At 53.6% G+C, this 25,906-nt stretch overlaps 11 protein-coding genes across 11 annotated transcripts; 7 read left to right on the top strand and 4 right to left on the bottom strand.

The window, feature by feature from the left end:
* The first annotated feature begins 87 nt into the window (after positions 1-87).
* Positions 88-2,140, top strand: BKA58DRAFT_239553 (major facilitator superfamily domain-containing protein). The gene is made up of 2 exons (XM_046166642.1): positions 88-820; positions 870-2,140. Exons 1-2 carry the CDS (start codon positions 355-357, stop codon positions 1,997-1,999), a joined length of 1,596 nt encoding a protein of 531 aa, XP_046022074.1. The 5' UTR covers positions 88-354; the 3' UTR covers positions 2,000-2,140.
* Positions 2,141-2,418: 278 nt separating this feature from the next.
* Positions 2,419-6,440, top strand: BKA58DRAFT_462717 (uncharacterized protein; the record flags this gene model as incomplete). Its single annotated transcript, XM_046174858.1, has 6 exons — positions 2,419-2,491; positions 2,525-2,849; positions 2,883-3,029; positions 3,063-3,147; positions 3,187-3,685; positions 3,722-6,440. 6 exons carry the CDS (start codon positions 2,419-2,421, stop codon positions 6,250-6,252), a joined length of 3,660 nt encoding a protein of 1,219 aa, XP_046022073.1. The 3' UTR covers positions 6,253-6,440.
* On the bottom strand, positions 6,408-9,083 carry BKA58DRAFT_345094 (autophagy-related protein 7). The gene is made up of 3 exons (XM_046168409.1): positions 8,558-9,083; positions 7,166-8,512; positions 6,408-7,110 (listed from the first exon to the last, which is right to left on the bottom strand). The coding sequence occupies exons 1-3, from the start codon at positions 8,864-8,866 to the stop codon at positions 6,610-6,612; spliced, it is 2,157 nt and encodes a 718-aa protein (XP_046022072.1). The 5' UTR covers positions 8,867-9,083; the 3' UTR covers positions 6,408-6,609.
* A 140-nt stretch (positions 9,084-9,223) lies between these two features.
* Positions 9,224-10,433, top strand: BKA58DRAFT_322746 (cytidine deaminase-like protein; the record flags this gene model as incomplete). Its single annotated transcript, XM_046167870.1, has 3 exons — positions 9,224-9,254; positions 9,292-9,990; positions 10,039-10,433. The coding sequence occupies 3 exons, from the start codon at positions 9,224-9,226 to the stop codon at positions 10,431-10,433; spliced, it is 1,125 nt and encodes a 374-aa protein (XP_046022071.1).
* Positions 10,434-11,435: 1,002 nt separating this feature from the next.
* Positions 11,436-13,418, top strand: BKA58DRAFT_239507 (Alpha/Beta hydrolase protein). The gene is made up of 2 exons (XM_046166641.1): positions 11,436-11,761; positions 11,811-13,418. Exons 1-2 carry the CDS (start codon positions 11,572-11,574, stop codon positions 13,289-13,291), a joined length of 1,671 nt encoding a protein of 556 aa, XP_046022070.1. The 5' UTR covers positions 11,436-11,571; the 3' UTR covers positions 13,292-13,418.
* Positions 13,419-14,145: 727 nt separating this feature from the next.
* Positions 14,146-15,645, top strand: BKA58DRAFT_322637 (uncharacterized protein; the record flags this gene model as incomplete). The annotated part of the gene is made up of 2 exons (XM_046167862.1): positions 14,146-14,424; positions 14,584-15,645. The coding sequence occupies 2 exons, from the start codon at positions 14,146-14,148 to the stop codon at positions 15,643-15,645; spliced, it is 1,341 nt and encodes a 446-aa protein (XP_046022069.1).
* Positions 15,646-15,727: 82 nt separating this feature from the next.
* BKA58DRAFT_239465 (uncharacterized protein) lies at positions 15,728-16,874 on the bottom strand. The gene is made up of 2 exons (XM_046166640.1): positions 16,438-16,874; positions 15,728-16,383 (listed from the first exon to the last, which is right to left on the bottom strand). The coding sequence occupies exons 1-2, from the start codon at positions 16,666-16,668 to the stop codon at positions 15,811-15,813; spliced, it is 804 nt and encodes a 267-aa protein (XP_046022068.1). The 5' UTR covers positions 16,669-16,874; the 3' UTR covers positions 15,728-15,810.
* A 76-nt stretch (positions 16,875-16,950) lies between these two features.
* BKA58DRAFT_367156 (MCM2/3/5 family-domain-containing protein) lies at positions 16,951-20,648 on the bottom strand. The gene is made up of 3 exons (XM_046168905.1): positions 20,270-20,648; positions 19,276-20,220; positions 16,951-19,228 (listed from the first exon to the last, which is right to left on the bottom strand). Exons 1-3 carry the CDS (start codon positions 20,592-20,594, stop codon positions 17,451-17,453), a joined length of 3,048 nt encoding a protein of 1,015 aa, XP_046022067.1. The 5' UTR covers positions 20,595-20,648; the 3' UTR covers positions 16,951-17,450.
* A 76-nt stretch (positions 20,649-20,724) lies between these two features.
* On the top strand, positions 20,725-21,564 carry BKA58DRAFT_239370 (tubulin binding cofactor A). The gene is made up of 3 exons (XM_046166637.1): positions 20,725-21,210; positions 21,264-21,350; positions 21,400-21,564. The coding sequence occupies exons 1-3, from the start codon at positions 21,049-21,051 to the stop codon at positions 21,499-21,501; spliced, it is 351 nt and encodes a 116-aa protein (XP_046022066.1). The 5' UTR covers positions 20,725-21,048; the 3' UTR covers positions 21,502-21,564.
* Positions 21,565-21,627: 63 nt separating this feature from the next.
* Positions 21,628-22,729, bottom strand: BKA58DRAFT_404889 (Tho complex subunit 7-domain-containing protein; the record flags this gene model as incomplete). Its single annotated transcript, XM_046171876.1, has 2 exons — positions 21,628-22,640; positions 22,687-22,729. 2 exons carry the CDS (start codon positions 22,727-22,729, stop codon positions 21,628-21,630), a joined length of 1,056 nt encoding a protein of 351 aa, XP_046022065.1.
* A 539-nt stretch (positions 22,730-23,268) lies between these two features.
* BKA58DRAFT_404888 (RNA polymerase II transcription factor SIII subunit A-domain-containing protein) lies at positions 23,269-24,189 on the top strand (the record flags this gene model as incomplete). The annotated part of the gene is made up of 1 exon (XM_046171875.1): positions 23,269-24,189. One exon carries the CDS (start codon positions 23,269-23,271, stop codon positions 24,187-24,189), a length of 921 nt encoding a protein of 306 aa, XP_046022064.1.
* Between the last annotated feature and the right edge of the window lie 1,717 nt (positions 24,190-25,906).

The following is a 25,906-nucleotide window of genomic DNA, read 5'->3' as shown; positions in this document are numbered from 1 at the left end:
GCGTTATCTGACCGGCTAAATTTCGCTGCTGACATAACCCCGGCCGTGTCATGGACGCGACACGACACTCGGCGTTGGAAGGATCGTCGGAATGCCCAGAGTAATCGCGGACTCGTTTCACAGCCACGGGGCTGTTGCATGTCGCAGGGCACGCCCTACACACTCATGAACATCTTCACGATGATATCCAGCTAACGACAGGTACTATTGACTTTTACAGCTTGCCCCTTGCGACCTTGCTCTCGCGCCCTCACTCCTCGTTATCGTCGCGTCCATTTGGGGCCATTGGCGTGCGCGTCAGCCACATACCCGCCCCTCTTCGTTCGTATCGCCGTACGTCTACAAGCTATCGCAATGGCATTACAGTCGGGTCTACCGCGAGAATCCCTCGAGGAAGACGAAGCCCTCTTGACCCCGACAGAACCGGCCTTTCTTCCACCGCACAAACCAACCAAGAAGCCATGGGTGCTCCTTGTAGTACTCATCTTCATCATTGTTGCAGTCGTCGATGTCGGCTCCTACCTTGCCGAGCCACCTCTGACGCGTCTATTTGAGGAGAATCTCTGTCTCAAGTACTACCGCGAACAAGACCCTTCGGTGATAGATGGCGACGGAAACATACCAGAGCAGCTGTGCAAGGTGGATGTGGTGCAGCAGAGGCTCGCCACCATTTTTGGCTGGCAGGAGATGTTCAGCGCGATACCGGGCATTCTTTTGGCTGTACCATATGGCACGTGGGCAGATAAAATAGGTAGGAAATGGATCGTCACAGCGAGCTTGGCCGGATTGGACCTTGGCTTCATCTGGGTGATGGTGATAAGTAAGATGGCATTGCACAAATCACAAACACAATGCTAACGTATGGCTAGCCTACTTCAAGTCTCTCCCCTTACAGTTGACATGGCTCTCGAGCGCCTTTACGATAATAGGCGGCGGTCCAATCGTAGCCATGGCTATTGGTGTAACAATGATCTCCGACATTGCGCCCCCAGAACAGCGAACTACCATCTTCCTATACCTGACGGCCTGTGTTCTTGTTGCGGAGATGCTAGCGCCGATAATGGCAGCGAGGCTCATGGAGAGCGGGAACTGGCTGCCTCTGCTATTGTCACTAGCGATACAGCTTGTGGGGGTTGTTGTGGCTTTGTTCATCCCTGAGACGCTGCACTTGCGAGACCTGCCTGAACCCAAAGACAGCGGGGACCAGGTCTTCGAGCTACAGCCCACGCCGGCAACCAGCGACTTTTCGCTACGAGCACAACTCCGCAACTTCCGGGCTGCAGTGGACTTCCTGAGGAGTGATTGGACCTTGGGCCTTGTCGTCTTGACGTTTCTGGCCAACAGACTAGGCAGGCAGTGCATCTCGCTTCTGGTCCGTTATGCTTCGAAGCGTTACAACTGGGAGATCAAGAAGGCTGCCTACTTGCTCTCATTTCGCGCAGCTACCAACCTGGTGGCTGTCACTATCTTAATACCACTAGCGAACTACTTTCTCTTGAAGAAGCTGCGTTTCCCTGCACACTGGGCCGATCTCTGGATCGCACGTGGATCCATAGCTTTTACTACCATTGCCTTCTTCGTCATGGGTATTGCCGCACATCCTTCTCTTTTGATCATCGGACTTCTCATTTACAACATGGGAACTGGATACACCGCTGCTATGCGCTCCGTTGCGATACATGTGGTGGGCGGCCAGTCGAGTCCTGATATTGGCAAGCTCATGAGCACCATTGCGATTGCAGAGAGTATTGGCGCCATGATCGCGGGCCCACTGCTGAACGAGCTGTTTCAAGTGGGTATTGGCTTCGGCGGCGCCTGGCTGGGTTTGCCGTTCTTGACTTCCGTTGTGGTATTCGCGTTCATGGCTGTCGTGACGAATTACATCGATGTGGGGTATAAAGAGCCGTCTTATGTGCAGGTACATGATGAGGACGAGGAGGAGATACGGACAAGTGCGCTGGACCACGAAGATTTCGTTAGGCATAGAGACGTGCCATGATTCTTAGGTACATACAGACACCCTGATGCACATTTAGACATTTCGACTTTCCACGTCCGATACTGAAGGCTTTCTTTCCATTTGAGGCGCATGCCATCTTATCAAATTAGCAGGATTTTTTCAGAAAGGCGCATTCGAGAGATGATGGTATCTCCTGCCATGCGAAGCCTCAGGTCGCCGCTTCTTCCGCTGCATAAGCAGGTACGTCCAAGACTGCAACTGCCACAATAACGTGTGGCTGTTATGTCTTTCTCCCCACATATCCGGGTGCACCACTTCCCATACCATACTGTTGGCCGTGCCTCATTACCGCTGTTTCTGCTACATGCCGTCAACACGTCTTTAGCACTGCTTCGCTGAGTTGGCCGCACCCTCTTACCGCACTACTCCAGCAACCACAGTTTTATCCTGCCTCTCCGATGCTTGCTCGCGCGAATAGCGATGCAGGTACCCGACTCCGCCGGTCCAAGTCTGCCTCGACCGTCCACAAACGTCCCACTTCCATCGCCGAACCGTTGGATCTAGATGCGATCAAACAGCAGGCACTAGCTGCAGCTACCGCTGCCTTTGCTCGCGCGCAGGCTCAAGACGCGGCAGACCGTAACGCAAAACGCAGTGCCGAGCTCGCTAGATCGAAGAGTAACGCCAGCCGCAAGTCTCTCACCTCCCAGGGCAGCCACTTCCCACCTCGCGACTCGAGCTTCCGGTCTTTGCAGCGTCCGATTGCCGAGCAGAAGAGAAGTGCTCAACGCCTGTCTCAAGCTTCAGCAGACTCTACGGAACAGAACACAGAGCAATTTCCACCCTTCTATCCTACTCCCAGCGTGAATGGGTCGCTTTCCATACCGCAGTATCTATCGACGCAGCCTTCGATCACGTTCAGCGAAAATGCTAGACCTAGTTCCCAACCAAAGTCATTCCGACAGAGTGCTTCGTCCTCGATTACCTCGCAGCAGATACGGAAGGCACGTTCCATGTACTACGCAAGCAGTGTTCAGACCGGCTCACCGATTGCTCGGCCGCCATCCAAGTACCTTACAACGTCGCCTGTAGCAAGTATTAGCCCGGTATCAGAACCATCGCCCATACCCTTACCCTCTCGAACAATTCGGCCCTCACCACTGGCAGGCCCGCATATGCTGGTCACAGTCGGACCTGATACTACGCTTGACAAAGTACGAGATGAGTGTCTGCATGACTTTCAACAGAAGTCCGTGAAGCACAAGCCGTCGATGTTTCTAGCGCCCTTTAAGAAAAGACAAGACAAAGGAAAGGACAAGGGCAAGCGTGTCGCATCGGAAGCGCAGTCTGTCTCTACAGATTACCAGCAAAGACCCGACGAGTCGACGGTGGATCTTGCCTTGAGCGACTTCGTGCCACCCCACGAAATCAAGGAAAAGAGATCGTTCTCTGGCTCTCTCAAAAGCAAGATCAAGAAGGTCTTTCGGCGCACGTCGGGCAAGTCCATCAACCTTCCTGTTCAGCAGATCGATGCCAGCCGTGACTACTTCCATACCGCGCACTTCAGTCCACCTACTGCGAAAGACGGACTGAGTATTCCTCCGCCCAATGAAGAAACATTGAAGCGCATTCGTGCTCGGACGCCATCACTTGAAGGCGCTTACCCCGCATTTCTACGATCTGGATCCAGAAGCAACAGCACCGGAAGTGCACGGAGTAATCGAAGTCTTCATAGCGAAGCCAACGCTACGAATGTGTCAGCATCCCGAGTGACAAGCTGGGGAACTACCGCCACTAGCGATACGCTGACACAACGTGCCGTGAAGCGCATGACCGTTATCCATGAGTCCAGAGATAGTATTGGAAGCGAGGCAGATCGTGCGGCATCTATGAGTGCTTCAAGAAGGAAGTCGCTGCCTCACCCACCTCTCGCCGCTTTCCGCGACCCCATGCCTATGGAAATTCTCACTGAAGAGTCACTAACGCCTGTCGATGCCAAGCGTGTCTTTTCAGCATTGATGAAGGAGATTGGGTCGTCGAAGTCACAAAAGTCTTCAAGCCCGGCCAAGCGAACACCGGGCGCAGAAAGCGATGTTTTTGAGTCCAGTACCACCAAGCTCTTTTCTCATACGCGAGAGTTGCATTCCAGCGGAAGCCGAAACCTTCTAAGCATTATCGATTCAGAACAGCGGCCGCCATCACGACGACCGGCTACATCTCAAAGTACTCAGAGCAAGACCAGCACGATCAGGTCTTTTGGACGGGCGATTAGATCCACCATCCGCACAGTCACTCCTCTTGGACAGCACTCGTCCCCTGATCCAGGCCCTATCAGTCGTGTGGATGGTGCAAAGGGAGTACATCGAAGAGAGGATACAATGCCTTCGCCAGGCACCACGCCTGAGTCTGATGATAGCCAGACCGATAGTGATGGAGTTGAGCGCAATTGCGCCGTTCAAATGTTTACTCCAACGGCATCGCAAATTGAGAAGCGAGTAGAGAGAGCCAAAGAACGATGGAAGACTCCTCTGGACGAAGCCGGGTATCTCCAGTTCCCGCGTGAAACTGACAGAACTTACGATGTCGCAACGTTTGTTCAACGGACTGGAGAAAACACCAAATCCGCTGTTCAACATGAAGAGCAGGTCGAAACGACTTCACGTGGTATCGCCGATCAGTATCTACGTAGACTACCAGTTTCGCCAAGGGTGTCCGTGTCACAAGCTTCTCACACTGCCATGACGCCAATGTCTCCCAGCATCTATTCACGGAACACAGATGGGGTCAGCATCCTTCCGAATGACAGTGTCATGTCTTTCGGTGGACCTGGTGAGGCTGAGCGATCTCACGACGGCGGCTCAGCAGTCGTTTCAACTAGTCAGTCAATAAGAAGCTTCGTTGTAGGGACGCCTTCTCCCCATCGTCGCGAACCTACTCGGACTAGTCGTGACTGGAGGGCTTGGCTGTCGCATGAGATCTCTGGTATGGAGCTCACCAGTCAAGAAGATCTGAGGATTCATGATCGTTTTACCACTCCGTCGAAGAAAGTTGGACCAGACTCGAGTCGTACGTCTCATACGGAGCATGAAGATACGACAGTGGTTCTTAGGGGATCGCTCGATGTTATCACTCCGCGACCGTATGCCGAGGATACGAGTGACAAAACTGAACCGACTGTTGACCGCGTGGAAGACCTCAACCGTTGTCACAACGATGGCGCAAATGTTGCGAGGTCAGACGCCAAGCAGTCTTCTTCGCACACTGGCACTCGCGACGGCACACACACCCCACTCCTACAGATCGGTGATCCTAGGAAGCTCATGGAACACCCTCAGCCCGAATCAAAGTTCCTTTCGAACAAGCAGCATCTACTGCCAACACCCGAAGGTCACGCATCTGGAACGCTCTCCGCATTTGAAACACCAGAGTTGCCTTCAAGAAATGACCGGTTCTCCTTCCTTAATACTGGCCGGCGCTCCAGCAGCAACAGTCTAGTCTCGCCACATGTTGAATCACTCACCAACACAAAGTCGCCAGTGAGGACCCAAACCTCGCCCAAGTCAACACCTGGTTCCAAAGGCACCAACAGTACATCCGCTCCAGCCACCAACGAAACTACACAGCGTGTACCAATCACTACCCTAAAGAGGAGCCCCGCGCGGAAGGAGAATGTCACTCCTCCATCCATCCGCAGTCAAAAGAACCCTGCTGTCTCTCCACTAGGTCTATCAACGCGACCAAACTCGCAGCAACTACTATGTACACCCCGCCGTGACTCACCCAGCACTAACGTTCACACCCTTGAAACACCATCACCAAAGAAGAACGCCAGCTCAGCAGAAATGACAACGCCCCTCCGTCCCCGCATCCGCGCAATATTACGGCCCATGTCTCCCGAAAAGCTTGCTCGTAGACCACGAAGCGCCTTCGACCTCCGCGGCACCAACAACACAGGTCGCCCGACTGTCATAGACTTGGACAACTACTCTCCACTTCCTGGTTCAGAGCTCCGCCGTCCAGCACTGACGCTGAAGAATTCGACCAGCTCGTTGGCTATGAGTAAGGAACCGCATCCTGAGACCAGGGTTTCTGTTGGGAGAGGTATTGAGAGTGTGCTTGATGGTGGAAGAGAAGCAAGAGATGGGAGTGTAACGCCGGGTCAGCGAATGGCAGAAAAGTTCCTAAGGCAGAGAAAGAGTGAAAATGCTTTGTCACCAGGTGGCAGTGCGGGAAAGCAGAGCCTGAGGGGCGGGTTGGTGTTGGTTAGGGAGGATACGCCTGCGTTCTTGTGACCTTACTGTTATGTAGACATATATGTATCACGACAGAGATATGAAGATGGGGCTGTTTGGATACACGTAAGGGCGGAGATGCCTGGGATTGGGGTGGGTACTTGGGTTGGATGGCATATGGATGCTTTGGGGCGAAGTCGCTTTTCTGGTTGGTTACTAGGTATGGTATATGCCCGGTATTTTGTAGTTTTTCTCGTATCAATGGACGTTACATATTTGCTCGTTCATGTTTAGTTATGCACAACTAGAGAATTACATATACATGTTAACAGGGTATTTTACTACAAAGGAAAAGCGCTGATGTTGAATCCACCTCTTCTCTTTCCTCCCAACCATCCATGCTCTCATCCCACGCTATCACAGCAACTCCCCCTCCTCATCCAAACCCCCCTCGTCCTCCTCTTCCTCGAAATCCATATCCGCCGCCGCCTCATCCGCCTTCCTCTGCACCTCCTTCAGTCCACTCATCTCCTCGACCCAACCCCGCTCATTCAGCGCCCTGGCTACAAACTCCCACGGATCCTTGTTATACGCCTCAAGCACTCTGTCACTACACGCTGAACAGCAGTCGTAGGGTTTACCTTCGACTTGGAGGTTTGAGAAGGTGGATAGGTAGCCTCGTATTGTGTGGGGGATTGTACCGAGGGGGTGTTGGAAGGGTGGTGGTAGGGCCGGGTGTGAGGGTGCAGGTGCGGGTGTGGTGTTGTTTTTGGTTTGGACGGAAGGGGGTGGGGCGCGGGCTTGGGAAGGGTGTTGCAGGATAGACATGAGGAGTTCGACGAGGAGGGAGGAGGCGAGGGGGGCGACGCCGGGGCGGGTTACGGTGCACTGTTGGTCGAGGGTCGCGTTGCTTAGGGACTGTTTTGCTGGGGTTAGCGTTGTGTATCTAGTAGAGCGAGATGAGAGAACTTACATCTGCAGGCGCAACCACGTCGTTGCAGAAGTAACATCCTAGTTCTACTTCTCCGCTTCCTTCTTGTGATGTCTTCAGGCCGTGGCGCATGACTACATAGGTGTCGAAGCCTAGTGCTGCGTTGAGGACGATCTTGCCGTAGGCCTTGCCCATGACGGTTGGTAGCCATCTGCTCTCTCGTGTGTCCATGAGCAGGAAGATGGCGTCGTGTTCGCTGATGAGCTGCTGTAGCTTCTCGAACTCGGATTTTGTCTTCGCGCTATCGGTCATTGGGTGACCCAGCATCGGTACCTCCATGACATGTCCTGTCGCGTCGACGCCTGGGTATATCTCTTGTAGAGCCTCTGCCGCTCTTTCAGCCTTCTTTGCGCCACCTTGTAAACAGTCGTTGAAGTTGAAGAGAGGCTGTCGTACGGGGTTGGAGAAGCTGACTGTGGCGTTGTCGATGAATGTGATCTTTCTTACACCCCATCCCATCAGCGTTCTTGAGACATAGGTGCCTAATGTTCCCGCTCCGAGCAACAGACACTTGCAGTTCTTGATGACGTCCAAGTCGATGGTAGGAGCTATTCGCCACTTGATCAGCTTGAGGTTGAGGTCCACAGCCTGATCTGCCAGTTTGCGCTCGTCCATGTATTCAGAGAGGTCCACATTGCGCGACGTCAGTTTACCTGATTCTGTCCGTTCCCAGCCCGTTACTTTGGGTAACTTGGGTGTCTGTGGGCGAGTGTCTGGTGTTTCGGAGGTGGCCGCTGCTTCGGGTATCGGGTCTGAGCGTAGTTGTAGGATCAAAGAGTTCGACTGGTCACGCCGTGTGTGGGTGTCGCGATAACACATGATTTGAGCGTCGTTTAGATGCCACCGATCTCGCATCAGGACGAGCAGATTGCGAAGGGGCCAGCCTGGGTTGGTTTCGTATGTGGAGGGGTCCGCGAAACATATGAAGCGGTCTTTGCTATCCACCTTGTCGAAGAAGCCCTTCTCGTAGGCTTCCAATCTGCCTATAGCCCATATATATCCGAATTCTTCCAGGGGGTTGACGGGCGTTTTCGGTCTCTCCTCTGGATCACCGCCTCCTTGTATGCGCTTGGCTAGGAAGAAGCCTCTTTGACGAACATCTGAGCTGTATCGCCAGGTCTGCACCGCGTCTACCAGGTATGTAGTCTCTCTAGCGTGTAGTCTTGTTGCCTCGCCAATCTGCTTCCACGGTGGATCTGACTGTATGGCGGGGAAGCCGAAGTGATATGTGAACTTGTACTTCTTGAGGTTGGCGAAGATGATGGCTGTGAAAGAGGAGAGGAGGGAGGGGCACTCGTATATGGAGCCGTCGTGGATAGCGTCCCATATCTATGCCGCGTCAGTTCTGCTCGCAGGGAGAGATGATGGACGTACTGTTTGGGCGCATCGTTCGAGTATGGCGGCGCGATCAAGACTCTTGTAGTCTTCTATGGTGTTGCAGTTCTTGATGATGCCTTCGGCGCGGCAGAATGTGGGAGGGGTATCGTCTGATGTCAGCGCATTCGGGTGTATCTGGACCCGCATAGATCGCGACGAGTGCTCCCCAGGACGGACTTCGTACAGCCCGAGCACCTTGCGCGCGGAGTCGTCGAGTTTGTCATGGTTGATTTTGATGTGTGCTAGAGCGGCATAGAACTGTACGTCGACATCACTCAGCCAGGGCGCAAACTTGAGCGTGGACATGGTGGGTGGTGATAGTACGTGGTGGGGTTGCGATGAGACGGGAGTGAGGATGCGTGGCGAGGCGGACGAGATGTAATCTAGATGATGGCAGTCATACGTGCAAAAGCAATACACGTGCAGCGGTCAAGGGCGCATGCATGTGACAGTGAATGTCCCAGTGATGCTGAGGCAGCCGCACGCTTCACCCCGCGCGATGTCATGGGTCCAGCCCTGGAGCCCTGGGCGAGGCCCCGCCACGCTAGCACGCGTTCCTGCAGCCGCACCACGCGCTTAGCCGCTGTTAGCAATCCGAGATTCGATCCACGAGTCCGCCCTTGCTGTTCGAGATCACAGCACATTTGGACGACGTCTATCGCTATGCTTATTGGATTGTGCGGAGGCAAGCACCGTCAGAGATTGCATGAGACGAGGCTGACAGGGCACAGGAATATGCGCGGGCAAGTCGTCGATAGCTTCTTACCTCGTTGAGGAGCACCAGTTCACCCGCCTACGCCTGGCCCGAACTGCTGAGACGCCTCCAGAGGAGAAGTCGGCTTCCAATACACGTGTTCCTTCGCCGGTGAAGTCGTCCGTCGAAGCGAAGCATATCTTCCCGAACGTCGATTCGCTACTCGACTTCGTCACGTTGAGATGGAGGGAACGATTCGTTACAACGGACATTTGGGACGAAACGGTGGTCGATGCCCTCCTCAAGCGTCCCTTTTTCCTCCTCGTCAGCGTAGACGCGCCTGTCAGTGTGCGATGGCAGCGGTTCAAGGCCCGATGTGCTGCCACCGACCACACACCGCCTACTCTCGAGGAGTTTGTTCTACGCAATGACAAACACCTGTTTGCTCCCAGGACAGGCTTGAGCGCCCTCTTTCAGAGAGCACAGCTGAAGCTACTCAACTCGTCGTCCGACATGGCTTCCCTCCGCAGTGCCATACTCTTCCTCGACCTCATGGACGAGGCTCGCGTACGGCCCAGCTGGGACCAATACTTCATGCAGTTGGCAGATCTGGCAGCTCGTAGGAGCAACTGCATGAAGCGGCGGGTCGGTTGCTGCATAGTGCGAGAGAAGCGTGTAATCAGCACCGGGTACAACGGTACCCCACGTGGCATGACCAACTGCAACGAGGGCGGATGTACGTTCATACTCGGAAATCTGCAGGAAATCGACTAACAACATACAGGCCCCCGCTGCAACAACGCCGCACAGGGAGGGGTTGGCCTCTCCACCTGCCTCTGCCTGCACGCCGAAGAAAACGCCCTCCTCGAAGCCGGCCGCGACCGCATCGGCGAGAACGCCATCCTATACTGCAACACATGTCCCTGCTTGACCTGCAGCGTCAAGATAACACAAGTTGGTATCAGCGAGGTGGTCTACAACCAAGGCTACCTTGTGGACGACCAGACGGCCAAGATCTTTACTGAAAGCGGCGTCAAGCTGCGTCAGTTCTCGCCGCCTGCAGACGGATTGGTGGATCTGAGTATCGGCGTGGGCGCAGCCAAGCAGGAAGAGGACAAAGCAGAGGATGCCCGGGAACTCCTCGATGATATGAACTTCCTCCGGCCTGTGGACAATTAGAAGAAGCTATCGGGATAGACAAGCCAGATAGAAAACAAGCTATCCGACCCACATGTAGTCAGATGGAGACAACCGCAGGCGGCGCGTGGTGGCGCATGGCGGCGTTGCTCTCATGGCGTACGCCTCACAAGGCGCGACCGCATGCTAAAGGCCACTACATGTCTTGTGCAACGACACCACGTCAAGTCCGACATCTGCAGACCTTCTGTTGGTCATCATTGCGATGCGCATCTTTCCAAGTTCGACATGCTAGAGTTGGTATTTGGGTACCGACGATGAAGGGTTTGCTGCAAGAAGGGCTGGTCATAGCATAGCCTTGCCGGGCAACACCGCCACGGCCAACGCGACCGTCAGCAATGCTTCGGTTCGCCCGCGTGGCCCTTCTCATATCAACAACCTCAAAGACGCGCAATACTTACACTTCGCATTCGGCCCATGACGTTTGACCTTGAGTTCCTTAACTCGTGTTGCTTACTTCTCATTTCCCTGAAGTTTAACAAGCTTCGGCCCGCCTCGTCGGGTTAAACTTGGGCCTGATGACGCGCGCACGCGGCGCGGTACCAATACTGCCACTATCACAGTCACCGCCACACGATAGCTGCATAATTCTTTCGTCAATCGCATTACGAAGACACATCGGAAAAAATACCGCTTGTCGTCGTCTATGTGCCTATGGTGACCGTGCTATCATACTCCGATCCACAAGCTTGACCAAGCCTCGACAAGCATCCGCTTCCGAGGCTTACACTCTGAGCTGGTCTGGGCACATTGGATGCACTAAACAGAGCCGCGACGAATCAAAGCCAGACACCATGCAAAAGTCTCGGTCTAATCTTCGTATAGTCCTGCTTCAGGAAGGTGCCTAAGGTTGTTCTTCTGTTTGCACTGCGTCATCTTGCATCTCTCGCTCTTCGGCTACGAATCTCAACGCGATAGCATACCCTGCACGACCCAGAGAGTGGCGTTTGCGAGGTTTATTACCGAGCCTTGCTTATGCCTCCGCCAACCTCCTGCTGTTCCGGGGTAAGCGCAAGGGTCTGTATACCGCAATGCCGTCACGTAGTAAACGTTCAAATACTCGCCCTGGGCCCGGTTCTTCCTTGCCAGCTCACAGCCGCTTTCATCAGTCAATTTCAAGATGAAGCTCCTTTCAGTGGTTGGTTCTTTGCTGTGTGCTTCTACAGCTCTTGCTGGAAGCTCGCCACACAAGCGTGGTGTGTTTGAGAAGGTCAGGCCTGCTGTTGAGAGGCGCATGCCGGGAGAGGCTTTCAAGCACCCTGAGATTCAGAAGCGTGCCGAGAGCTTCTTCTTGACCAACAAGACTGAGTGTCAGTATTCGTCGTCATACTATGACACATTAAACTAATAAGCCCGTAGCCTTTGCCGTCAACGGTACTGGTATCCCAGAGGTTCCTTTCGACATTGGCGAGAGCTACGCTGGTCTACTGCCCATTTCGGATGACCCTGAGGAGACTCGAAAGCTCTTCTTCTGGTTCTTCCCCTCGACCCAGGCTCAAACCCCCGAGGAAGTTGTCATCTGGCTCAACGGTGGCCCTGGATGCTCTTCGCTCAGCGGTTTCCTCACGGAGAACGGCCCGTTCACCTGGGAATCTGGTACCCTCGCACCCGTCCAGAACCCCTACTCATGGACCAACCTCACCAACATGCTCTGGGTTGAGCAGCCCGTAGGTGTTGGCTACTCGCAAGGTACCCCCAACATCACCGATGAGGTTGAGCTCGGCAACCAGTTCCGTGGTTTCTACAAGAGCTTCATTGACCTCTTCGGACTCTACAACTGGAAGACCTACATCACCGGAGAGTCTTACGCCGGTTACTACGTCCCCTACATTGCCGACAGCTTCATTACTGCCGATGATGACAAGTACTTCAACCTTGCCGGTATCTCCATCAACGACCCCATCATTGGTGACGAGACCATCCAGCAACAGGTTGTCCTCCTCCCCTTCGTAAACTTCTGGCAAAACCTGCTCTTCCTGAACGACACGTTCATGGAGCAGATCACCCAGCACCACAAGGAGTGCGGTTACACCGACTACATGGACAAGTACTTCACCTTCCCACCACCACAGGGCGCTTTCCCTGTTCTCCCCGACCCATACAGCTCGGAGAACTACACCTGCGACCAGTTCGACAACTTCTACTCCGCCATTCTCGAGGTGAACCCCTGCTTCAACATCTACCACATCACCGAGACATGCCCGCACCCATACTCCCAGCTTGGCATAGTCAACACCGGCGACTACTCGCCCCCAGGTGCCGAAATCTACTTCAACCGTACCGACGTCAAGATGGCACTCCACGCCAACGTCAGCACCGAGTGGCTCCAGTGCACCAACACCAACGTCTTCGGCAACGGCGACGACGAAGGTTCCGACGCCTCTCCCGGCCCCGCCAACAACGGCGTCCTCCAGCGCGTCATCGAGTACACAAACAACACCATCATCGGCTCTGGCGACCTCGACATGCTCCTCAGCACAAACGGAACCCTCTTCGCCATCCAGAACATGACCTGGAACGGCGCCCAGGGTCTCTCCGAGTACCCCACCACCCCTCTCTACGCACCCTACCACCCAGAGTACAACGGCGGTGCGCTTGCCGGCGCCGGTTACCAGGGCTACTGGACTGCGGAGCGTGGTATGATGTTTTACACTGCCCGTCTTGCTGGTCACGAGCTGCCCGGCTACACTCCCGGTGTTGCGTACCGCATGTTGGAGATTCTCCTTGGACACATCAAGGACTTTAGCAGCACTGAGAACTTTATTACGCAGACTGGTAACTTCACTGGTACTGGTACTATCTACAGACGCGGTCTGGGTATGGGTAGCATGGAGTTTTAGATGTTTGAGAGGAGAACATGATGATGTGAAGGGTGTATAGATACCAAATCTAAATGATGTTTCAATGCTCTATTTGTGCGCCAGTTGATTTGTGTGATTATTGTGACGGGGTGAAGATGCATAGAAATATATTGGTGATTGCTCGGTGAGTAACATGGATACGCGCGTGTCGTGCTGTGTTTCTTTCATGCGCGCAGTCATACAACAGCCACATATGAGCACGACGACTCACCCCATCCAACAAATCGACCAACATCCCTCAGCCAAAACAATCAGCAACGACCCTCTCTCGCCAATTCTGCACGCGCATAGACATTCACCCTGAGCAAATGTTTCAAAACACTCCAGTCAAAGTACTCGCACATCATCAACCTCCAACACCCTACCCCTCTTACGCATAAACCCCATCCCGGCCACACATCCTCGTTATCGATACCCAACAGCCACGATCCTAGTGCGCATGAACGTCAGTCGCGTCTGAGACAGGGCCGAGCTAGGATGTTGTCAAACAATGCGCCAGTTAGATCCCGGCTGTCAGTGTTTCGTAATCGGCCACCTCCACATTGAGCGAGTAGACAAGAGTATACATGACCATTTAGGATAGTGGAAGGAGATTATTCAGGGTATTGGGATGTAGAATTGGAGGATGTGAAGATGGGTATGGGTATTGAAGGACGCGTGGGTTGCGGGGGCTGTGCTTGTAGAGCTTGGAGGCGGCGTGGTGGGTTGAGGGTATGTAAAGAGCGAGATGGGAGCGGAATGGGAGCAAGACACTGCTCTTCAGTCATTCATTCATTCATTCATTCATTCTTTTCCGATAGTAATCGGCCCACAGTCTTTTCCCCTTATTCGATATGCCGTCTTTTGCCTTCTGGAAGAGCAACAAGCTGGATCCGTCCAAGGCACCATTGCTCACCGAAGGTACGGCGACAGAAGACAACAACATCGGTATCCCATTGGTACCAAGAAATCTGGATCTTAATCCCGATGGCGAGGATTCTGGTGTTTTTCTCTTCGACGAAGATGCGCTGCCGCTGGAGCATGAGCAGGTGTTGGAAGCTGTGCCTCTCATCGCAACTCCGCCTCCTGAGGAACGGGAGCCTTTGGTGCGAGAGCCTGAACGAGATGTCCAGGTGCCGGTCAAGAACTACTCGAAGAAGCTGATATTGGACGACAAGGAGGAGGCACCAGCACCGCCACCAAAATCGTCGCCATTGAGCCAGCCTCAAGGCATTGCTGCGACAGATAGACTCCAGCTTGCTGCAAAAGAAGAGTCAGCTGCAGTCCAACAGCTGCAGGAAGCCGTTCCGCAGCAAGCAAAGCCCACGCCTTCCCCTTCTGAGCACGATCAAGACAGCGCACTTAAACGGCCAGTGTCTACCGCAGCTATCAGTGCCACACAATCCCGCGACCGAGACTCTGGTGTGTACGTCTCCGACGACGACATTCTACCACCACAGTCACGACCCACGTCTCTCGCTCTAAACGAGTCCAATCAACAGTCAAGAAACTCATCCATCTCTTTGAAACACACTGCTTCAACGTCGACCTCTTCACCCCGCCAACACACAGACTCAATTGCCCGCCTGAAACGGCCTGCAGAGCTGAACCTAGGAACGAACCCCGTGTCCGACTCCTCCAAGCCACGCTCCGAGCTCGAGAAGCGGTACGATTTGATCCGCAATTCAAAGACGCAATCGAAAGCTGCTCTGCGGTCGCCTACAGCACTGCTACAAGAGCGATTGAACATGCCTGCGAAGAAGGAGAAGGTCGAAGAAGAGAAGACGCGCGTATTCACACCGCCACCGCAGACGACGAATGGGTGTTGGCTACCAGGTCCAGGCGCGCAGGTACACGCTTTCACCAGCACGTCAGTGCGTGCGCGGACTGAAGCTGGTAATCGACCGGCATGGTGGTGTAAAGTCGACAAACTCGTTGTGTTTGATGGCATCGATGCCACTAGCGATGGAGATATGAAAATCCACACTCGCACAAGCAAGGGTCTTAGCATTGCGCGACGACGTGGCGATATGGAGACGATCGTCATTCCGATGGACTGTGCACATTGTCAGGAGATGCTCAACCGTCATGAGTGGAAGTACGACATGCGCGTGTGCAAGAGGAGTGTGTGCTGGGATTGCAAGGACAGGTGCAAGTGGGAGTTGGAACAGGAGAAGCTTGCTTCTGAGCAGACAGCGGCCAGAGCGGATGGCAACAGATATCGCGCGGATAGCGTGTTGCAGGACGAAGGACTTGAAGAGGAGCATTTGATGCAAAAGGTCGGCATTGAACAACATCGGCCAATGAGTCCGATTCAAGCTATCGGTGGCATTGAAGAAAGACTGAGAGTTTAGAAAGGTCGTGACTCGAGGCGGGAATATCAAGACGGCTGGAGAGACAGGAAAGAGAACGTAGCAACCTACATCGTGAGCCGTTGACCGGCTGTAGCAATGGCCAAGTATCATGGTACTATGCAATTATATCCCTCCACTAATGACACTACATGTCAGTCGTTTACCTCAGTCGAGATCCATAGCGTCGTCCATATATTCAAAAGGCGTATCTTCAATCTCCATGCTTGTGTATCCGTACGTCGTCTTAGGCTCGAAGTCCCGACTGGTCAAAGCACCGTTCATAGTACCATCGGAATGCTGCTGCACTGCTTCGTGAGCAAGGCCACATCCACCAATGATATTGCGCAACATATGCTCTAGTCGTAAGTCCTGAAGCGACATATTCGCGCGCGCGTCGCCGTTGGATACGTTCGCCTTGCTATCAGCATCTTTCCACGCATTACGGTACTCCTTCGCAATGCCCAGTTGCACACGAACGTCCTGTAGACCCAACGACCCTGCCAATGGACTTTTCTCGTCATCTAAAGCTTCTAGAAGGTTCGCGTGAAAGGCATGTGAAGCCATCGGTCGCGTTCGATGCAGATCGGGATTGGTTTCGTAACGTAGGGCGTTGAAGTTTGTGCGCGGCGCAGAGGCGGAGACGGAAACACCGAAGATGGCGAGACAGTCTGTGATGTAGCGCTCGAGCAGCGTGTAGAACTCGAAGAAGTCGACTTTAAACATGGATTCGGCTTGTTTCTGCGCCGTGTCAGTTTCGCGACGGTTGGGGTGACGGGGCTGATAGCCACTTACACTCGATGCGCCGCTTCCCATTGCGTGTTGAGATTGGTGGTACTCATTCTCCTGTGCAGTTGCCTGTACGATCTCCATAGTACGAAAGTAGGACACCATAAGCATCTCGGCCTTCCAGCGGACGCGCCCTAGCAGACGCGTGACGCGATCTTTGTCCTGCTTGAGCTTCTCGGCTTTCGATTGTGCCAGACTCTCAGCAGGCGTCTTTGGCGCATACTTGGATGTCTTCATGGTGCCCGTAATATGTCTCGTCTGAGTTGGGGTAATGCTTGAGATGAGCTATGAAGGTAAGCGGTAATCGGACAATCAACTACCCAGTAATCGATAAGCACCGGAAGAATGATGAGATCTATCGTTTCGAGTACATCGAGCTTTCACGGCGCTTTCACTACTCAAGTCAGGCATTGTATGGGCTTCAGTGTAGGCGCGGACTGTTGCGGACGTTATGGGCAAGCAAACTGAAGTACATGGTTCACGCCGAGGCTGTTGCTGACTCAGCTCACACCTGGACAGTCGAACACCTGGGACTGATCCCATTTCCGATCTAGCAGGTTGCAGCTGTGCCGCAGCCACACATCTGGTTGACATGTAAGTGGTGAATGAGGTCTGTTTATATGCCGTCCACGCTCGATTGATATGATACCATCTACGATGTCTGCCTTTACGATGGTGCGCGCAACTCGAAAGCGAAAGGCTGTCAGTTATGCCGACGACGATGCATCATCAGCCACTCCCAGCACGTCTCGAGCGAGTTCCAGTGAGTCTGCTCGTCATATACACAGTCACACGGGGAAATCACCAACATGGCACTTCCCTCGCACCAAAGTTGTCAACAGATGAGTCTGATCGACGCAAAACGTTCAATGCCCTATTTGAGACGACCTGATGTCATACAAATGTAACGCGACAACAAAGGGCTTGCTAAACTACCCAATCCACCACATCGCATCATCATCATCTCATGAGACATGCTGGTTCCATAACCCCTCAAACGCCATGCCTTCGAAGTTTACCTAAAAGGTACCAACGACCCTCTTAACCATCTTCCTCATACCCTCACCACTGATCTGCACAGCGCCTTCGAGTTCGGCACTACGCAGCACCTCAAGGAACTCCTGGTTCTCGACCTGTTCGCTAGCGCCTTCTCGCACCTTCTTGACTAGGTCGTTCATACGCACACTCTGACCAGCAGAGCCGAGCTCGTCAAGCGATGCGAGCACCGCACGCTTGAGGTCTTCTTTCCTGCGGCGGTCGCTGGTCGATGTACCTTCGGTGAGAAGCGACATGTCAATCAGACCGGTGCGTGCATCCGTAGCCGCTTGCTTGAGCGCCGACTTGATGAGACGGACAGCCTCGTGGACGTCATCGGCCGTGACTTCCTCGGATAGGCGCATCTTGGCGTGAGCTTCTGCGAGACGGATCATGGATTCCAATTGACGTGTGGTGGCTGTGATTCTTCGTTCTTGCGAGCGAATGTCAGCACCAAGGCTGCGCATCGCGACGTATGCATCAACGAGAGCCTTCGATGCGGGCTCGGTAATCTTGGGGTGAATGTTCGAGCGCGCGTAAGAGATGTAGGCAGTCAAAAACTCAATAGGCATGACCTCATTCTTGTTGGCATTCTCGGGCGTGTCCTCAAGATACATACCGACCAAATGGCGAGCCATGCGACGGTCGTTCTGCTCATCGATGCGATCCAAGACGAGATATACTAAATCGAAACGCGAAAGCAGTGTGGGCGGAAGATCGATGTTTTGGGGAACAGGAAGGTTGACGTTGTACTTCGACCCGATGGGGTTGGCAGATGCCAGAATCGAGGTACGAGCGTTGAGGGTGGTGATGATCCCAGCTTTGGCGATGGACACTGTTTGCTGCTCCATGACTTCGTGAAGAACGGATCGCGTTGCCTCCGACATCTTATCGAACTCGTCGATGCAGCATACACCACCGTCAGACAATACCAAAGCACCAGACTCAAGCACAAGCTGTCTAGTCTCGGGATCGCGAGTGACGTATGCAGTCAGACCAACTGCAGAGGAACCTTTTCCGGAGGTGTACACACCGCGTGGTGCGATCCTATGTACGTACTGTAGAATCTGAGATTTGGCTGTAGACGGGTCACCACACAGGAGGACGTTGATGTCGCCACGGTATTTCGGACTGCCACCCTTCTCGAATTGCTTGTTGGTTCCACCGAAGAGTTGAAGCAGGATACCCTTCTTCACGTCGTCCATTTCGTAGATGCTGGGCGCCAGCGAGCGGGAGAGGAGATCGTAAACGTCAGGACGAGCGCCAGTAGTCTTTATCCTCTCCTCCTCCTCTTCAGAGACCTTGCGAGTCTCTTCTATGTCACCAGCTGCGTGCTCCGCAAGCTCCTCTTCGATTGTCGATACGTCAATGCCCATTCGCTTCTTGTCGACTTTCTGAATGTGAAGAGCGTCGACGTAGGTCTTGAAGATGTTCTTTACCGATCGCTGCCGCGGGTTGATACGGACTTGGTTGCATTTGAAAATACCAGTTATCTCGACGCGGTCACCAGCCTTGCAAACATCGACGAGTTCATCGTATGCACACAATGATACCGAATGAGGTGTTTGACCGTCCGGCATGTCATCTGGTGTCTCCTGTAGCTTGATCACCTGCTTGTTCGCGAAGCCGGAGCGGTTGTGCACGATCTGCATCGAGTTTGGCGAGTCGCATACGGCACGCGGGCACTTGGTGGGCTCGGTAATCTTGCCACGGTCAATGTCGACTCTGACGGTATGATTGCATACGGAGCAGCGAAAGAAGGCTAGCAAGGTTAGCAGGAGACTTTGGACGTCCTTTGGTTTGACTTACCATCCTTCATATCCGGGATGATGGGCGTGGTCCTAATCACCAGACCCTTTACACTGACCAGCTTGTCCATATCGCCAGGGTTGAGTTCACGCAAGTTGATTGTGTGATCAAGACCAAACGGCCTGACATTGTACGTCTTTTGGTCGACCTCACTGACCAGATTCGGGATCTCTGCGAAAGGAGCCGGAGACGGAGCGCCAGGTGTAGGGGCATCGGAGCTCAACATCGGCGGGAGGGAGCTCGAGTCACGAGCCCTGGGCTGAGCAGCACGCTGTGCTTGTGACATCTGGGTTCGCAATTCTGCCATGCGCTTCTCAGCAAGTTCGAGCATAGTGTCCTTGATCGCCACGTCCATGATGGGGATGATTTCGTTTGGATAAGCCTGCAGTTGATGCCAGAGTTTCCTTGTCGGCGGATAGGACTTGAGATTGCGCGCGTCCAGGTTCAAAGGCGTGACACCAAGCTCCAGCATCATCTTCATGATATCGACATATTCCCTGGCCATGGCCGGGTGACTGTCCGGAAGACTCAGGCCTTCGGCCAGCTCGCCATCCTGAACCATGCGATACTTCCTTCGGAAGTTCATCAAGAAGTCTCTCATGGCATGTCTGGCATCTACAAGCGACACGTTGGTTCCCCAAATGACTCGAGTAGAGTTGCCGCCCAAGACGTCTGCATCTGATGTGTCGGGATTGATGTTGGAGAAGGTCGGCGCGTCCGAAGCCTCCTGTACTGGCATGCCATTCTCGTCGACAAAGAGCCTGCGCCGGCGATTGGTAGAGCTGGTGCCGAAGACGTCTGAGTGAATATCGCTTCGTCGATTGCGGGCTGCGGACTCGGAGCCGCCTACGAAAAGAGCGCTGCTACTGCTTCCAGGGACATTGCTCTGGGCATTGCGGGCTCGGCCAGGGCTAGAGGAGGATGCGTAGTGGATGGGCGATGAATCTGAGACTATTAGCGGTGCATCCTGGGGCTCATCTCAACATCGACATACCCCCAATTGTCATGGCAGACGCCTTTGGTGTCGCACCGCCATCACTCTCTTCGTCGCCATTCGCTGGCCCCGAGTTGGAGGGGTTTGCAGGTGAGGAGCGGAAGAAGAGCGGGGATTGTGTCGAAGTGGTCTGGAATCTTGCATTGCGGGGAGTCGCTTGCGATCCACGTTGCGACGCCTGCGAAGCCTCGGACTGCAACTGCTCTTCTGGACCTACTGGCGCTGGGCTGCTATCGGATATCTGAGAATTCTGACCACGGGCGCTTCGCCGTGGAGTCGCCGACGCTGAAGTGCGCTGAGAGCGGCGCTTCTCGGGAGAAGACATGGTTGCGGTGCTCTGTGCGGCAGCAACGGTGAATGTGTTGATGTTGTAGAGGGGTTGCCAGGGAAGGTAGGCTTGTCGCGCCTACTCCTTTCCCAGCGACGCGTGGGACGCGTTTTAGGCTAGTCTGCAAATGGACGTAAGTGGTCTTGGCATGCCTGAGGCAAGTTCGATCACACGCCAAAAGACGACTACGATTGGAGACATCTTTCTATGAAAGACTCTGAAGGCATTCTACAAACATCAAGTGCGATTTGACAGCATCGTGTGTACACATGTAGACCAAGCTGTAGACTAATTCTACCTAGTGGGGCAGCTAGCCCCGCTGTGAACAAATGTTTACAAGCAGGCAACGACGAACAGCGACACTAACCAGCTGAAGTAAACCTCCAGCTCTCATCCTCTGCCTTCTTCAATCACAAATTACTCCGATCCATAACCACTATCAATCTCGATCATGGCGCCTCCCTCTAAACTCGCTATCGCAACTGGCGTCGTGAACCGCCTTGTCAAGGAAGAAGCAAGCTACCACAAGGAAATCGAGCAACAAGAGGCGCGCATCAAGAAGGCCGAGGCCAATGAGGGAGATGAGAACGGCGAATACACCCTGAAGCAAGAGGTATGGAGTCTCGGCAATCCTGATACTAAACATGATTACTAACTGCGGTGTAGCGTCAAGCACTCCAGGAGACCAAGAACGTTTTGCCTGGCATGAAGACCAAGATTGAGCAGGCAGTCGAGAGGCTAGAGGAGGAGCTTGTAAGTTCAGGATGATATAGGCTGAAGACCCTGTACTAACGATCTGTAGGAGAACAACAAGGAAGGCGGCGCTCAGGCATCACCGGAGGAAGTCACCAAGGCGAAAGAGGCTGTCGAAAAGGGCAAGGCGGCTATGCGTGAGGCTTCTTAGATTCGTAGCTACCGAAGAGAAAATCGGTACAGCCGCCGTATGATAGTGATACAAAGATGATGGAATGATACCCTGAACACCGCGCTATGCAATCAAATCATCAAAAGAACCATCATCTACATGTGATCACGGTTCCTCCATCTTGGTATCTGTCCGATCTTCACCATCATCCTCTCCTTCTTCGAGATCCTCTCCCTCTTCCAGTCCGGAAGAGTCACTATCATTGGCATCTCCTGAGTGTGCCCCAAGGTCTGCCATCTCCGTGTCATCGGCGGCACCAGATCTAGCAGGCGAGGGTGCGGCGCTAGCTTCCCGTGATAGTGGCTTCAGGCGATCTTGTGGCGGTACTCGCAGCGACGAAGAGCCGTCTCCGCTCTGGCTGGCATGCCCAGGCGTCATGCCACCATCTGGTCGCGGTGTACCGGCATGGCTAACGTCTCCCCTGGAGGTACTGCCCTCACCTTCGCCATCTTCGTCACCATCCTTCATCATGCCCTCCTTGCGCTCAGCTTCCTCCTTCTCGTCCTTGATCATGCGCAACATGCCGCGTGCCTCTTCCTCTATTCGTCCGAATTGCGTGCGTCGCTCCTTCCAGGTAGCCTTAGCTAACCGGACTTCTGAATTGAGCTCCTCTATTTCCTGGTCCAGCTTCTCGTGGGCATGTGCTTGCTCGTCCCGTGGCTTCAGCATCTTGCTGTTGGTGATCTTCTCCGTAAGCTCGTCGTACGTCTTGCGCACAGCCAGTGTCTCTTTCGCCTCGACCAGCCTGACGCGCAGGTTTTCTATGTTCTTGCGCACGTGCTCCTGCTTTGCCTCGATGGCCGTCTTCTCATCGGCGTAACGCGCGCGCTCGGTGTGATTGCTGTTCGTGGTGAATTCGGATCGAACAATCGCAAAGTCCAACAGTGACAGTTCGTTCATGATATCTTTCCGCCATATCTCGATCTTATGCGCTTGTTGCTCGCGCTCGACAGCGACTGCTGCAGCCTCCTCCTCTGCGCTTGAGGCATCCGGGGGCGGAGAGGGGAGTTGTCTGGGGCGCGCATCCTCAAAGAAGTCTGGCTTGAGTATGCGACCGGCTGTGTTTGTGTATGGGCGAGCTTCGACAGCTAGTAGGCGGGCTACATTGTGCAGCGCATCTGCTGGAATTAGTCAGAGCTCTGTGGTGAGTGGAAGACGCCTTACCCTCATCCGGTTGAGAAAGCAGGCCCCAGTCGTTGATCACCATCTTGGTCTGAGCGGAAGATTAAAGGTTGTAGTCGTTTGCGGTATTATACGTCGTCGTCGTCAAAGTCGTCGTCAAAGTCGCGATGCTGAGGTCCAAGAGTTGAATTGATCAACGCGTTTGGCAGGGGTCCGCTAGCGCCTGTGATCACCACCAGACGTCAGAGACCAGTCCACGACGCCTTCTTCACTTGCACTTTCCCTTCTCTCTCTTCACCTTCCCGTTCATCGCTTCGCATTGCTCTGGCAAGCGTCACTCTTACAAAAAGCATCTTCATCCGGACTAGCCTACCAACATGCTGCCGTGAGCCCCGTGGGGTCCTCAGCCCCATCTACGGTTCACGCCGCCCTCGTTCCGCCTGTCCAGGATTCACATTACATAGACGATACCCTATCAACGAACACCAACGAACCTGTCAGCAAACCACCTTTCCACGACCAAAACCCTTCACATCCCGTTTCGTTTGATCTTCGCATTCCGCCTCACAACACCATCTCACGCGACGCTTTTTGGACATCCTCCGCATAGACATTACCATCACCATGCCAGTCGCAAGCCTCTTCGAACTGGCTCGACAGCGCCTCATCAAGAACATCGATATGCTCCGCGATGTTGGCGATCTGCCCTACTCCTTCCTCCAGCCAGTCTTACGATTCGTACAAAGCCCCGATCAGCTGCTCGAACTCGAGACGAACTGCCCACAACTACTCGGCGAGACGGGCGAGATATGGCTTCGCTTCATCAAGCGGGACATTCCAAAATGGGAGGAGAAGCCACATGAGCCACGCGATCCTCGAAACTGGAGCAAGGTGTATCGAAAGTTGAAGAAAGATGCAGAGCTAGAGATAGAGGCGGACAAAGAGGCTCTCAAACAGCAGATGCAAGCGCTGCAGAAAGATCGCGGACAGAACAAGACCTTGATCGTCGAGACCAGATTCGGATACGGTGCCGGCGCAAGCAAGATGTTCACGGGACGCACTACCAGCAGTTGGGGCCAACCGTCGGGTGCACCTTCAAAGACGGGCAAAGCCGCCTTCGACAAGCTGAAGCGCGGCATGTTCGACCATGGGCGTGAACGCCCGAAAGCTAGCCAAATTCCAGCACATCTTCTAGCTCAGCGAAAGACCAACGTCAGGCAAGCACCAGCAAGGATGGTTCGAATGGCGGAGAACGAGGCTCCGAAAAGTATGGTAGTGTCCAGGCAAGCTTCGGCATCCGTTTCCAAGAAGCCTGACACTCAGCCTGCACCGTCGTTATCCGCAAATCGCCCAACCATTACACAGAGGCCTGCACCACAGCAGCGCAACGCACCACCACCACCTGCGCGAACCTCCTTACCACCTGGAATGCATTTCAGCGCACCCAAACCAAAGCCGACAAGTGCGCAGGCAGCGGCCGATCCGGCACCAAAGAGAAAGAGACCAGAATACAACATGTTTCATACGAAGAAGAGGAAGGTTTAGAACGTACTTGGGTTTGGTGTTGGCATGAATAACGCACAGGAGACATGGGCATAGTCAGGCTTATCCATACGAGTCTTATCGATGACCCGTTATTAGTATGAACACGTGTGGGTCTTTGTTGTGGTATTACCCAATGCTTTTGGAGTTTAGGAGGATGTGTCGGTTTGCGAAATCAGGAGCTGCATTTGTCGGCGTTGCACTTTGGGTAATTATGTCTCTTCTTGGTCTGGAGCCATAGACTTCTTCCATGTCTGTAATTTACTGTTACCTTTTATCGGTCACTTTTTCGTTTCTATGCTGTGTCGATACGTGAGGTGGTTGAGATATCGTTGAGGAAGACTTGAGATGGATTGATCACAAGCAAACGCGCTGTCTTGGCGCTAGCAGGTGAGCGCGCAAGGGTTCCAAGGTTGTAGATACAACAACCGCTCACCGCCAAGTCCATATACACACCTTCGATATCTGCGCTTCTTCCGTTCAATTGAGGTGCGCAAGCTGCGCAGTCAGCTGAAACGGCGACGCCATGGACGAGCTAAGTGTCACTTTCAGCGCTCTCAGTCTGTACGGCCCCAGCTTCTTCCAGATCCTTGAATTCCCTCTTGTAAGTAGTGCGCTCTGACGAATGGTACGATGGTCGTATGCTTGTGGCGTTCTCAATTATCAGGAGCTGTTCAGCAGCGTCTGCGACCACTTGGATGACGATTCATTGCGAAAGACTCGACTGGTCTGTCGCACTCTCAGCCATCGTTCGGCTTTCAATTTCGGATCGCGCTTCTTCACTCATCTTGTGGTTATACCCCAAATGGAAAGCTTAACCGTCTTGTTGCACTACGCTCACCACCAGAGGTCTTCGCGGTTCGTGAACACTCTATCGATCAGCGGCGAAACTGGTCCACATTCGACGACCTACGCTGGCATACCTGCGTCGACCGTGGAAGATATGCTTACAGAGGCGCTTCGTAGCTTCGAGAATCTGGAGACTATTCGGATAGATACCTGTTCGTACCTGCGCTTGGAACACCTTTCCTCAGAAGCGATCGGCCTCCGTTGCGGCCCAGAGAGACTCCGTATGGAACAACTTCAAGGCAGCTTAACCGCTCTCAATCACTTGTTCCATGTGATGATGAGATCTGTGGAGCGAGCTATGGTTCGCGATAAGATTTGCCTCGACTTGAGCTTACTTTTCAGAGCAACCGATCAGACACTTTACTCGTAACGGGAGCCTTGCTTCCAGTCGTCCACGCCTTCGAGTTCGGCAGCTTCCCTGACGGAAATAATTACTAGGTCGACTTCACATTGGCTAACGTTGCCCTGTCATCTGCTTGGTCTGCCTCTTTGTCCAATGCTTCATCAGCCACTTTATGGCAAAAGTTGAAGAAGAACCGAGCGAGAGTATTCCATCGGCATATAGATATCATTTGGTAACGACACCACCGAAAAGAAAAATGAGATAGACATGGTGATTGGACAGTGTGGGCATGCCGGGTATGTTTTCTTGAACAGTACAATATTCGTTTATGAAAGGCGTCAATGTTTAGGCTATTAGATTTGTAACTCGTCTATCTGTACCTAAAGAACGATCACAACACTACATGTAGCCTTTCCAGACACAGTTTACTGGAGCAGCTGGCCTAAACTTATGCAATGATTTCGGCTTTCCGATATCGACCTAAGTATACATTGCTGCAGAGGGTAGGGACTGGCTTGTGAAGACAAT

The sequence above is a fragment of the Alternaria rosae genome, assembly GCF_020736505.1.
Source record: "Alternaria rosae strain MPI-PUGE-AT-0040 chromosome Unknown BKA58scaffold_9, whole genome shotgun sequence".
In the NCBI taxonomy this organism is placed as follows: Eukaryota; Fungi; Ascomycota; class Dothideomycetes; order Pleosporales; family Pleosporaceae; genus Alternaria; species Alternaria rosae.
The sequence above is the reverse complement of the archived record's forward strand: the minus strand, read 5'-3'. Positions and strand labels throughout refer to the sequence as shown.

Coding starts and splice junctions, on each gene's coding strand:
- BKA58DRAFT_239507 (XM_046166641.1), top strand. CDS start 11,572: ATGAAGCTCCTTTCAGTGGTTGGTTCTTTGCTGTGTGCTTCTACAGCT. Junction 11,762..11,810: donor CTTGACCAACAAGACTGAGT/GTCAGTATTCGT, acceptor ATAAGCCCGTAG/CCTTTGCCGTCAACGGTACT.
- BKA58DRAFT_239553 (XM_046166642.1), top strand. CDS start 355: ATGGCATTACAGTCGGGTCTACCGCGAGAATCCCTCGAGGAAGACGAA. Junction 821..869: donor CATCTGGGTGATGGTGATAA/GTAAGATGGCAT, acceptor ACGTATGGCTAG/CCTACTTCAAGTCTCTCCCC.
- BKA58DRAFT_345094 (XM_046168409.1), bottom strand. CDS start 8,866: ATGTCCACGCTCAAGTTTGCGCCCTGGCTGAGTGATGTCGACGTACAG. Junction 8,513..8,557: donor TCGAACGATGCGCCCAAACA/GTACGTCCATCA, acceptor GACGCGGCATAG/ATATGGGACGCTATCCACGA. Junction 7,111..7,165: donor ACGTGGTTGCGCCTGCAGAT/GTAAGTTCTCTC, acceptor CCAGCAAAACAG/TCCCTAAGCAACGCGACCCT.
- BKA58DRAFT_367156 (XM_046168905.1), bottom strand. CDS start 20,594: ATGTCTTCTCCCGAGAAGCGCCGCTCTCAGCGCACTTCAGCGTCGGCG. Junction 20,221..20,269: donor GTCTGCCATGACAATTGGGG/GTATGTCGATGT, acceptor TAATAGTCTCAG/ATTCATCGCCCATCCACTAC. Junction 19,229..19,275: donor CATCCCGGATATGAAGGATG/GTAAGTCAAACC, acceptor TAACCTTGCTAG/CCTTCTTTCGCTGCTCCGTA.
- BKA58DRAFT_239370 (XM_046166637.1), top strand. CDS start 21,049: ATGGCGCCTCCCTCTAAACTCGCTATCGCAACTGGCGTCGTGAACCGC. Junction 21,211..21,263: donor AATACACCCTGAAGCAAGAG/GTATGGAGTCTC, acceptor ACTGCGGTGTAG/CGTCAAGCACTCCAGGAGAC. Junction 21,351..21,399: donor AGAGGCTAGAGGAGGAGCTT/GTAAGTTCAGGA, acceptor AACGATCTGTAG/GAGAACAACAAGGAAGGCGG.
- BKA58DRAFT_239465 (XM_046166640.1), bottom strand. CDS start 16,668: ATGAAGACATCCAAGTATGCGCCAAAGACGCCTGCTGAGAGTCTGGCA. Junction 16,384..16,437: donor TGGGAAGCGGCGCATCGAGT/GTAAGTGGCTAT, acceptor GACACGGCGCAG/AAACAAGCCGAATCCATGTT.